The sequence below is a fragment of the Polypterus senegalus genome, chromosome 3 (assembly GCF_016835505.1).
Source record: "Polypterus senegalus isolate Bchr_013 chromosome 3, ASM1683550v1, whole genome shotgun sequence".
Taxonomy (NCBI): Eukaryota; Metazoa; Chordata; class Cladistia; order Polypteriformes; family Polypteridae; genus Polypterus; species Polypterus senegalus.
Genome location: NC_053156.1, coordinates 261,274,578 through 261,287,907, shown reverse-complemented (window position 1 = coordinate 261,287,907; position 13,330 = coordinate 261,274,578). Strand labels below are relative to the sequence as shown.

The following is a 13,330-nucleotide window of genomic DNA, read 5'->3' as shown; positions in this document are numbered from 1 at the left end:
AGCTAGTTTGCAGGCTCAGCAAAACACCTTTATCCGACAAACTACCATCCAAGAATCAAGCACGAAGGCAAGTTATGTGCTGGCATTCAAATTAGCAAAGAAAAGCAAGCCTTTCTCTGAAGGGGAGTTTCTCAAAGAGTGCATAGTAGAGACAGCGGGTATCTTGTGTCCTGAGAGCAAGAACAAATTTGAAAAAATTAGCTTATCATGGAGGACAGTGACTTGCCGTGTCGAGCTAATTGGCGAAAACTTAAGCTAGCAAGTTAAACAAAAAAGCAGAGTCATTTACATTATATTCCTGGGCACTGGACGAAAGTAATGACATAAAGGACACCTCTCAGCTTTTAATTTTTATCAGAGGGATTAATGACAATTTTGAGATAACAGAGGAGTTTTTGGCCATGGAATCCCTAAAGGGGAAAAACGCGGGGAGAGGACTTGTATGACAGCGTGTCGGGGGTCATCAATAGGCACAAGCTACCTTGGAGTACGCTCGCCAACGTTACCACAGATGGATCGCCAAATCTAACTGGAAAAAACATTGGTTTGCTCAAAAAAATCCAGGAGAGGGTGAAGGAGGACATCCCTGAGCAGGAGGTAATTTTCTTACACTGCCTAATCTACCAGGAAGCACTTTGTAAATCAGTATTGCAGCTTGACTACGTAGTGAAGTCAGTTGTAAAACTCGTTAAGTTTATTCGAGCGAGGGGACTTCAGCATCGTCAGTTTGTTAAGTTTCTTGAAGAAATTGACTCTGATCACCAGGACTTGCTTTACCACTCCAATGTCCGCTGGTTAAGTTTGGGGAAAGTATGTCGACGAGTGTGGGAGCTCAAACAGGTGGTTATCTCATTTTTGGAGCTACTTGAGAAAGCTGACGATTTTCTGAGCTGAGTGATTTAGCTTTTGCTGGACATACTGACACACGTGAATGAGCTGAACGTGAAGCTACAAGGGACTAGTTTGTTCATGAAATGTACACAAACATCAGAGCCTTCAAAACCAAGCTAGCTTTATTCTCAAAGCAAATGTCAAACAAGTCATTCGTTCATTTCCCCACACTGGCTGCGCTGAAAGAGGCTCCTCGACTTGTGAAAAAATACAGGAAATCACTGGACGACCTGCATGGAGAATTCTGCCGTCGGTTCTCTGATTTTGGAAAAATTTATAAGTCACTTCAGCTGGTGTCATGTCCCTTCACACAGGACCCTGAAACGGCGCCACAGGAGTTGCAGTTGGAACTGATTGATCTCCAATGTGACACCGTCTTAAAGGAGAAGTTCAACTCTCTTAAACTGGATGAGTTTTATGCTTCATCAAGCGCAGCCAAATTTCCTAGCATCCAGAGGATGGCAAAGAGGATGCTGGTGTTGTTTGGCTCTGCGTATGTGTGTGAACAGACTTTTAGTGTGATGAACACCAACAAAGCACCCCACAGATCCCAGTTGAGCGATGAACACCTCAGATCTGTTCTGAGAATTGCCACAACAAAACTAACACCAGACTTCGATGCACTGGCAAAAAAGGGTGATCAACAACACTGTTCCCACTAAAAAGTGAATGTAAATATTAACACTATAATGCCTTTTTTATGTTTGATATGTATGCATCTAGTGCTGACCTGGCCCATCTGTCAAATTATAAAAGTCAATGTGGCCCCTGAGCCAAAAGGTTTGCCCACCCCTGGTATAAGGCAATCTAAAATGTATTTAGATTATTGTAAATAAAAAGACTGCATAAGTTTTATTTTTAACTGTACCTCATATAGTGTGCAGCACCTGGGAATTTAAGGAACTGATGTGTTATGGAAGCCTATTTTTGAGTAGCACATAAACTAGATGGATAAACAAGTTCAGTAACTGTCAACCAAAGTGATTTCCAATTTATTAAAAACATTAACAAAAAGGATGTAACAGAATAATCAAAGGTGGTGAAATGACACAGTAAATAAAAATTATGCCTTATATACTGTAAATTTACTTTAAATTGCGCAAATTTGGAAATCTTAAACATCCATTACTTTTTTTAAGTTAGCTCACACCAAACACTACTACTAGGGTGAACACATTAAATTAATACAGCAGGTTCTTATTCACTGGTCTGCCTGTGAAGATTTGTATTAACAGTCCACATGATGTATTGTTTTATGTAGTAATAAATCTTTTTGATAATACAACACTTTACAACAACTATCAGTCACTGGTACTAGGTCTCTGGGTTCACGTTTTTATGTTTAATATTTTTTCTTTCAGAATCTTCAAAAAATACTCACTAAAAATATAAAACAGCAAGTTGAAAAAATGTATCATTGGTATATGTGTAGCCCTGAAGCTCAAGGCAATGCTGAAAGATGCCAATTCAGTTTAACGCACCATGTGACCCTGAGTAGGTCATATAACCTGACTGTGTTACAGCTGTACATACAATCAAAAAAAAGTAACAATTGCAATATATCCAGACAAAACATTATTTGTTCTTTTTGAATGAGTCATATGAATTGATTCATCAGAGCTCAACAAAAGTGCTATGGTGCAGGTGTCATGTTGTCAGTTTCTTTCATTTAGCAGGTAGCTGTTAAAGAGGATGTACAAGTACCATTTCTCTGATTCATGACTCTAATTCTTTTTACTGAAGATTCTTTTAATTTTAAACTGAATCATTTACTGACAAACAAGAACTCTGTCTCTGATGATTCTCTTGCTTATCATACAGGAACACATTCATATTTGAATGTATTTTTTTGTTTTATACAATTACCAGAATTGTTTTAAACAAATATATACATATAACATTAAACAAATACATTAGTGTCCCTTTGACCATTCAACAAATCAGTCATACAGAATTGGACCTTGTAAATATATTAAGTTACTTGCATTCAGCGTTATTACTTTTTTTTTTATATAAACAGTTCATTGACTGAACTGAGCATACATTGAACCATTACCCATGTACAAGTTGCAGATCTCATTCACTTCATTCTTGAACCGAATCATTACCCCAAGAACAAGAAGTAGTATTTTTATTTATTCATATTCTCAAAATGATTGTCTTATGTTAATTATATATTTTAACTATGTTGTCATGTTTCATGCTAATGTTATACAAGATGAATTGTCAGCATGTTTAATATGTACAAGTGGGTCTCGGATTACGACAGTTTCAATTTATAGCACACTTCAGCAAATATGAACACACACATCAAACTACCAAATTTTTCTTTTCAACTGAATTTCAATTACTTTTCCTTTGGCGTTTTCAGTTTTTTTTCCTTTACACTTTTGAAAGAAGCCAACCATTATTTAAATGGATTAATTTGTAGCAGCTCTAACTAATGACGATAAACAGTCAGTACACACTACAATCTGCAGTGTACAGACTTTGTCACATTTTTCAACAAATTTGTGTACATGTCCACTGAATTCAATAGCACCGGCAGTAAACTCAGTCATACAAAAGCAGCTTGATTGATGGCTTGCTGTTAGCTAGAGTTGCAGAACCCACCAGTTGTAATCCCCAGGATATGGATCTTGGGTGAAGGAGCCACAACTAAATAACTTACAAACATACTAACTTGAAAAGTATTCAGACATTACATTGTAATTCCTTTTAGACTGACATCAAATCTGGGTTTATTCTATACAGCATTTGTAATTGCTACACACAAGATAAATTAACCTGAGATTTCCCAAGTATACAAACAATCAAAATCTATACAGAAGGTGTCTAAACACAAAATATTAAGTGTTACTTATAGAGCTGTTGCTTTTATTGCTGACTTTGAGAATTTTTTTACTAACTTAATTTGAAACCAATACAAAATATTTAGATATCCATAAAAAAAGCATAATCCTTAGCAAAAATTATATTATTATAATAAAAATGGAATATATAAAGGATGTTAAATATCATCATTACTTGTCTGGCCAAATTATCTGAATAAAAATGACAAACATGATAATAAGCTATTTTTTTTTTTACTTGCGAACATCAATTACAATGTATCAACAGCAGAAACAAAAACATTTTTTAATTTTATTTATAGATATTAAATAATTAACCATACCTGGCCATCTATGTAGGCAACCTCACCTCGCAGTACTACCCTCCGGACTTTCCCCTTTACTTTCATTCCTTCAAAAGGAGTCCATTTCGATTTTGTAAATTGCATGTGGCTTGGGATGACCCATTCATGTTCCAAATCCACCTGAATAAATAATACACACAAACATAAAAAAGCATACTCAATTGTCTTCGAAAATCTGCTACTCAAGGTGAAGATCAGATGTTTCAAGATACAACAACATAATCTCAAAATAAATTCAACAAAAAAAAATGTATACTTGTAGAGCATAGCATAGTTTTCTCATTTTAAAACAGAAAATAAAGGACAATACCTCCACATAAGTGTTCTCTTGGGCAGGCAGAGAGAAAATGCGCAGAGGATTCTCATACATGCGCTTGATTATGTCATCAACAGTTAGTCGTCCTTCATGGATGGCATTGAGCAGCAAAGGGAGCATTGTTTCCAAGCCTGGGTATCCTGGTGGGGGGTTCCTCCCATCCTTTTCCTCTACGGTATGAGGCGCTACAAAACAAACATTTGATATGAACAATAACAAAACACTTTTTTTATGTTTCAAATTACAAAAAAATGTGCGAAAAAAAGCAATATAATTTTTTCAAGTTATATACAAATATCTATCCCATTAACTCCAGCATGTATAGTTGAGTCACATATCTGTACTTATTTAAGAAGCTCATGGATACCTCTTCTTGGGCTAAACCCAGTTTGTTATTGGGCAATCTACTTAATATTTATGGAGATTAAGAAACAAGTCTAACATGTGAAGCACAACAATCTAGAAGGAATATAAACACAGTATAGGATAATAATGTAGACTGAATGGTCAATGCATAGCTTGTTTTGTTGTTTTAGTCTGAAGCACAGAAAAAAAAATCCTATAACTAAAAACATGTTGAACACAATTATAAAACAAGTTAAAACAAGTAAAAGTAATGGACTGTCATTGAACTTTTTTATAGCCTCACTAATATGGGATCATCTGGCATTAGTAAACAGCACAGCGAAAAGTTGAAACTATAATGTTCTGAAGTGTCAATATGAAAATCAAAGAAAAAAAGCTATACATACTGGATTTACAACAATACAAAATATACCTTTTCAAGTATTTATTAATCATCCATTTAAGAACACCCTAGTTAAGTAAAACCACTAAGTAACTGTAAAACTACTGTATATACAGTATTTGTTTACTATGTGAGTAGATGAACCACTGAGAAAGTTCTTACACACACTAAGAATGCGCGATATGTACTGTCTACAATAATATCTTAATTGTTGTTCTAATGATGTGTGAGCTGAAATTATCAAGTATGTCACTCACTCAAAAAAAATCAAACACACGCCTTGAGAGTCCATGCATTCAGTGTCTCATTTAACATAATAGTATTGATTACAGCGTGTGGGCATGGTCAGTACATCACAAGTGAAGCAAAAGAGGCTCAAACTGAGTGGGTTAACAACGTTGCTTAAAAGATGGCAATTTGCAAAATATCTCAGAAATCGTTTGCCATTAAGGACAGTGAAATTGATCTAGGATGGAACCCCGTAGGCGTCAGGAAAAAAATAATTTCAAATGAATTATTAATTCATTCAAACAAATCACTTAATTCAGTCAAACAAATCATTTTTATTTCCATATGAAGCAAATGCCTATTGAGCATGTTTTATTTCACAAGCCATCTTCATTGAGGGTCCTCAATTGTAAAGCATTTTCTTTTCCTTTCATTATTTAAAACACTCATAAATCCCCACCTCCTTGCCCCACTCCAATGGCTGTAGAAGTTGGAGCAGGTGATTACACAAGGGAGGCAGCAAAAAAGAAAAGTCTTTTAGCAGCTCTTAAAAAAAAACACACAGTAATTCAGGAGAGTCTCTGCACACTGCCACTGAAAAAGAGATCAAGAGCTACATGATAATACTGAGGTGGACAGTGATGTAAATCCACTTGAGTGGTGGAACACACAAGAAGTAAAAGTGAAAGCTGCAAAAAAGTACCTGTGCATCCCTACCTCAAGCAGCCCTTTTTAGACGGCTTTCAGCACTGAAGAAAATGTTGTAACGCGTGACTGTGCTGCTCTGAAGCCAGATGCAGTGAACAGACTGGTGTTTGTCACACTACTTGAACTTTCATCATTATAATTTTACAATGGTTTTATTCTTTCCTGATATTTTTGTGCAATACTGGACAGAACCTGAAGTTTGTAATTTGTTTAAAACTGTCATAGGTTAGGGTTTTTTGTATCTTTGTGCAACATATGACAGAACTTTGTTATGCTATAGTTTTTTTCTTGTGCAGTATTTGACAGCCCTTTGGATATTTACACTGTAGTACAGTATCTTAGATTTTTGCTTGCATGCTGCACAATTCACGTTACAGCAGAGCGGTTTGTTTACTCAGACTAATGTTCATGCCTTGTATTTTGTTCACTTTGGATTCATATCTTGTTTATATTAAGGGTAAGTGTCTGTTTAAAATGTTTTCGGTATAATAGTTTTGTTGGTCTTAGTGCAATTTTTTTTGTAAATCCTGTAAGCCATTTTGAAATGGTTTACTCATACTAGTACTGTTTGATCTCACTAATACTTTGATAGGGGATTTAAATGTTTTTTTGTTATTTTACTTTAGTTTTAAATAAATAAATAAGTCCCATTTTCCTTAACTGTTGTTTCCATTAATCTCATTAGTAAGCTGCAATTAACATCCTATTATCAAGACCAAGATAGATCAATAAGACTTTTACAAACACATTTTAAATGATACAAATTATCATGTAATTATTGTTAGAGAAAATACTGAGATATAATTTTTTGCCAAGATCATACATCCCTAACCCACACATTTTATATATATATATATATATATATATATATATATATATATATATATATATATATATATATATATATATATATATATATATATATATATATATATATATATATATATATATATATATATATATATATATATATATATATATATATATATATATATATATATATATACAGTATATATATATATATATATATATATATATATATATAAAAAATGTGTGTGTGCGCGCAATGTCTTACCGTGTACTGTGTTTACAGCCTGATTGGAATCTGTGTCAGTGAGTATACCCACTTAAAAACATCCTCAGTTCTTGAATTACCATATCCTCATCAAGAACAATTCACCGGGCATTAAAATAATAGATAATTGGTTTGTGGTGCTTTAATCTTCTCTATTTGTGTGTGTTTTTTTTTACTATTTGTGCACAACATCCCATGGAAAGTGGTGACATCATGCAGTTGGCTTGGCTCTTTTATATATAAAAAAAAAAGGATTTTTTTTAAACATACAATATAGTCTATTCAGTTTGGTTCATTGTTACTTGTATTTAGTGTATTGTTATTTGTTCAAAGTACAATGAAACTAATATATGTGCACTTTACACTAGGCTAACATTCACTATACATTTTGCTCCAAAGGCTATACAAAAGAACACAAAATATAACAATTTATGAAAAAAACTAATCAAATGATTTCAGCACACTTCTGTCTGTTATTACATGCCATGGCAGAACACAAGTGCTGAAGAAACAGAAAGGAAGAAGCAAAACTAAAATACTACTAAGCAGAATAAATATTGGAAAAGTGGGGTATTCCTGTCCAATTCCATATGACTGAGCACACACTTTTTTCCTAACCAGCTTTTCATTTTGCTTGTCATGAGGATGTAAGGTAGCCTTTGCTGCCCCATCTCCCCCTTCTTTTTCCATTTCTCAGTTGTACTGCCATATGCCACTTTATATCAGAAGGTAATGGAATGCCAACTTCCAACCACGCCACTGAAGCATATGTTTCACTTTTATGACAAATAACAAAGGAGGCCTTTTGATGTGCTTAAGGATGGTAAAAAAAGATAGACATTTTCCAACCGGGAGAAATGTGTGTTCATCTGTGTATCATTTCTACCAGAAGGAACTAACACCACTACCTTGATGTTTTTGCTGTTTTAAAAATCCAAATAGTAACACGTTTTCCACTCTTAAAAGCATTTTAATCAGACGAGAATGTGGTCAAGAACAGAATAGAATTTTTTCTAGAGTGGAAGAAAGCAGACAGAAATGGGATGGAATATTTTTAGAAGCAGCTGGGAGTGGGATTGAGGAAAAGGAAAATAATCAGTACTGCACAGATCCATATATGAAATTATGACATGAACAATTTCTTTTTTCTCCAGAATCCAAATTATAGAGCCAATGTTCCAATTTTAAACCAATTTCTTCACAAAACACATTAACTACATATAATTTTTTTAACTGACACCAGCTACTACTTTGTCAGAGTTAAATCTATGCAACAAAAGTAAATCTGCAAATAGACAATCCTCAAACATACCATGGTCTGAGGCAAAGCAGTCAATAATGTCTAAATTCTCCCAGAGTGCATCCATATCTTCTTTTGTGCCAAGCATGGGGCGAACTTCAGCTCTACCCAGTCCAATCTCCTTCACATTATCTTCACAAAGGAAAAGATGATGGGGGGCTACTTCACATGTCACTTGGATTCCCTTCTGTTTTGCTGCTCGTATTAAATGAATCTATGGGAAAATAAAACTGATACAATTAATTTGCTCAATTAATTTTTATCAAACAATGGTTTTCACTGAAGTACGTACATGGAAAGAAATTTCCATTTATTTTTTTAGCATTTCAGATGCACAAATAGACAATACCTTAAAGAACACTTAGCATTTGAGGTAAGTACGAGAAATAATGAAAAAGGAAAAAAACGAGACCTCAAAGTAGCATGATTTGTGAACTAAAAACAAACACTTTTGATAAGGCTACATAAACTAACAAGTTCACCCCCTTTTCTTAAACATTTTCCTTCCAAGAGATTAGAAAAATGTCCATAGAAAAAAGAAAAATCTCACAAATTGTGTTGCATAATCCACATGTCTGGTATTAAAGAAAATAATATTCTTAAAGTTGATGATCTGCATATATTTAAAGTGAATGAGAACAAGTATTATATATTCTGATGCTTGTCTATTTTATAAAATTTCTCTTTGCAGCTGCTAAGCTTAAAATTTTCAGTCGAGGACATTGTATACTTTTAGAGGGTTAAACGGGCCATTGTTTTAAGAAATGCAGCCATTGAGGCTTTGGCCATGACAGAAAACCAGATAGGCAATTTGTTTCCATTTGCAGCAGCTGGGCCTCTGCCTCCCTTGTCTGCTTGCCTGGACAGGTGATGACAAGTCAAGGAAAATGCAGCTTATAAAGAAACAGCGTTACTGTTTTAGGGACACAGCTGTCCCAACCTTTATCCCAATATCTTATGTGTGGGTTCGCCCAATTCTGACTTACTGGTGGGAATCGATTGGTAAATTAGTTTTGGACACCTGCACAGGGTATGAAGTAATGATGGTAGTCAAGTGATGGACATTAGGTAATGATGGGAAGAGCCAGAAGGAGGAGAATATTTTGCTTAAGTTATAAGAATTGTAATAAATTTAAGCTTGATGAATTTGCTAATTGTTCTTTTCACTTGATTTGGATCCGTGTATGCATCACTCAATAAAACTCGGTTTTGCCTTCCTGAAACTCCGTGTACCTTCTTTGAGCAGCATGTTTCTGCCACAACAGTATATATTAGTATGGTCAAAACGTGCAAAATGTGAGCATTTTTTGCTAAATTATTAATAACAATTACTTCTTGAAAACGGCTGCAGTGAATGTAAATAAGGGAGGATTCATACCAACAATGCTGCACGTTTGAATAACAGATGTGAGAACAGATGTGAGAACATTCCTAATGTTTGCTTTTCTGGTCAAACAATAGATGTGTATTCCTGTTATATCTGTAGCCACTTAGTGATACTGTCACAGAAGTAGTCTGAACTTCATGTAACATGTGGACATTTTCTTAAAAGGAAATAAAACAAATGCTTCATAGATGCAGTCAGGAACCATAGCTAACAAGGCAGTAAGGCATTCAAGTAGGACAGCCATTGTTGAAGCAATGTTTGACGTTAACTTGGAAAACAGCAAAATTAAATTAGCATGGTTTTGCAGTATAGTAACTTTATATAGTGTAATAGCTAAGAGGGTAATTTTGTCAAGATTATAGAATATAGTGAAATTCTTACTTTTATGTTATTATTTTACTGCAGTTAAAATATCTTATGGTAATATTGTAGTAGTCAGTAGATTGATTACCCTTAAGATATGCGGGTGGGACGCATGATTGACAGAGACCTGCCATAAAGGTAAATTGAGCTCTGTATTCTATAAACCTCAGTCTTATTCCCTGTATACTTCACAAGTCAGGGAAAGTTGAAGAATACAGGAGGAGACTCTAGGAGTATAGGATAAATAAAAACCCTTGCAGAAGATAAGTGGTCTCCAGTGAATGTGGGGACATTCAGCATGTGATTGAGGCAGATGACTGTGGGCAAGAACAGCCATAGATAGTTAAAAGTTGGTGTCCACTATTTAGGAGGAGTTTTCCATCATGATGACAGTGGGAAAGTGCTACATTTCAGAGAATGATTGTTCATTGTTAAATAAACGCACCCATTCTTGGGTGTAACCGTTAATTGGTGGTGTGTACATTTCCATCTCAGTGTTCAGTACTACATTTAAGATTTTATTTAAAATGAAAAAGAAAAGGCCCATAAAAACAGATGTTGAAACTTGCAAAATGAATTCAAAATATTATACAAATATGCAGTGTTGTTTAAATTGAATGTCTAACAAGAAAAAAAACTAAACATACAGTACATTTCTTTAATGAAGATTTAATATTGTGGAAATACTGTACGAAGCCTGAATCGCAATACACAGTATATTGTATCAGGGGAAAAGTGTATTGTCCCATACCTATTCTAAACTATATTGAAAAGTAATTTGATAAGATTCAAAAAATAAATCTAATCATTGCTATAGACAGGTTAAAATAAAATAGTTAAAGTTCAAATCAAAATGTTCAATTTCAAGTTAAGAGCTAATTATTTCATCATGTGTACAGAGTACAGCAAAATGATGCATGCATGAGCAGAAGTTTCTATATTTAAAATTTTGTCTTACCTCCTCTTTTCTTGCAACATGACAGATGTGAACTGATCTCTGATACAGCTGAGCAACCATTAGGATAGCTGCAATGGTCTGTCGTTCTGCATGAGCAACGATAGGCAAATGCTTGGGCCACTTTTCAAAATGCTTAAAAAAATAAAAATATATATTTAACACTAGCATATCTCAGCTATATATCAATCCAAATTTTAATCACTATTTCAGAATTCAAGACCAGTCAACAATGGGAGAAAGTTCATTACTTCTGTCCAGATAACAAAAGGGTATCTCCCATTCCCATCTCTAAGACTTCTTTTATGGGGATTTAGCATTAACACTATGTGACAACATTTGTCATGTTCAAGAGAAACAAAAAAAATAATGGATTAAATTAATAAATGCACAACAGTGTGCAGTTCTACAGATGGTACACAGCCAAATATGAGGGGAGAACCCAACCACTGCTGACTGGAGTGCCTTATGGCCCATTTAAGCTATATTTAAAATTCACAGAGAAACAAGAAATCACAGTTGGAATCACTGCTCTTACATAAGCTCCTATAGAGGCCTTGTTTGCTTTTGTCCTGACTGGTCAAAGTTCATTTATGCTTGAGGTGCAATAAGGCATTGCCAATAAAATTAATAATCTGGTCCTGACTGGTCAAAGTCAGTCTATGCCTAAGGTGCAATAAGGCATTGGCAATAAAATGACTGATCTGACCAAGTTAATGGCCTACATTTACCTGCATTTCTATGAACATCTGTATACAGTATACTCAAACAATATTTTAAATACGAAACATCCTAATCTTAATGATTGGCTAAAAGCACTATCGCAAAAATAAGGCTCATCTGACAAAGACTCGCCAGGTCCAAAGGTTAGATTATTTCTCAATGTGTATGTGAAATTACATACTGTAACTGAATATTTACAGCTTTATTGTTGAGACTGCTGCAATACCTGAAATCTATTTCCAGTCTTTTAAAAAATTAATGTTGGACCACCGAGTAGAAACTCTCTCTGAATAGTACAACAACAATATTGTGCACAAATGCATAAAATCAACTTGCATGCAATGGTCAGAAAATTTTACACTTGTGACAATCTGTACTAACTGGAAAGTAGACCAACTGAAAAATGACTGACTAATTCTTGAAGAGATTATGTACTCTCAGAACTAGCCAGAATGTGAAGTGGAATCTAAAATTCACTGCAAATCAATTAACTATATGTGTTAATAAGCAATTTGTTAATAAACATAGTCACAATGTATTTTAACACATAGAGAGAATTCTTCAATGATTAGTAGGTTGTTATTGTGTGACATTACAAGACAGTATATGCAAGAAATCACAGCATGAACAGCCCACGCCAAAGTCAGCAGATGACAGTCCAAACTAGACGTGCATTCTGCTTTTTACCTTGAAGGGAAGATTTCTGCAGGAGTCAGTTAAAAGTGCAGGGGATTAGACAGCAACTGTCTGTATCTGCAGTAATGAAGAGATAAGATATATAACATGTAAAATGAAGACAGTGAATCACAGTTTGGGAAGACAAAGTGGTGTTAGTACTGCAAAAATCAGAAGAATCCAGTTTACTGTTTTCTCCCCATTGGCATATGTGTGTGTATATCTATATGTATATCTATATATATATATATATATATATATATACACACATTTACACACACCAATGTAAATTGACCGAAAGTACTTTAGAAATCTCAGACTGTGGAGAAAAAAAAAAAAAACCCACAACATGAATCTACAACAGTACTTTCAAGCAAGTGTACTGCCATTTTTCCCCTCTTTTCTCTTTCAATATTTATTATTTAGTTATCAAGTAAAAACGTTTTTAAAATACAGCTGGAATGCTTACATGTCTGGATTAAAAAGCCTCAAAATAATTTTTAAAATGCTCTTTATTTTAATTTTATTCTGTGCTTTTAGAAACAAACCTCCATCCAGAGAGATACATTGTCCATCCTCAGTGTTGAAAAAGTGTCATTTAAATACATCTTGAGACCAGCAGCACAACTGGCAATGGAGGGCAAAGTGGTAGCATTATCAGATGAGGCTCCAAGAAACAAAGAGTAATCACAACGGGCACCTTCTTGTGCTAGCTGCAAGAGGCGGGAAGAGATGCATTATATATTTGTAGTTCCATTATCTTTT

At 34.4% G+C, this 13,330-nt stretch overlaps 1 protein-coding gene across 4 annotated transcripts in view; it reads right to left on the bottom strand.

The window, feature by feature from the left end:
* The window catches only part of cad (carbamoyl-phosphate synthetase 2, aspartate transcarbamylase, and dihydroorotase), a 113,031-nt gene that overhangs the window by 35,614 nt on the left and 64,087 nt on the right, over positions 1-13,330 (bottom strand). For all 4 annotated transcript variants that reach the window (XM_039748999.1, XM_039749000.1, XM_039749001.1 and 1 more), the window contains exons 29-33: positions 13,114-13,278; positions 11,171-11,302; positions 8,475-8,676; positions 4,398-4,588; positions 4,067-4,207 (exon numbers count right to left, since the gene is read on the bottom strand). In XM_039748999.1, the coding sequence (XP_039604933.1) occupies positions 4,067-4,207; positions 4,398-4,588; positions 8,475-8,676; positions 11,171-11,302; positions 13,114-13,278 (831 nt within the window). The remainder of the gene's footprint in view (positions 1-4,066; positions 4,208-4,397; positions 4,589-8,474; positions 8,677-11,170; positions 11,303-13,113; positions 13,279-13,330) is intronic.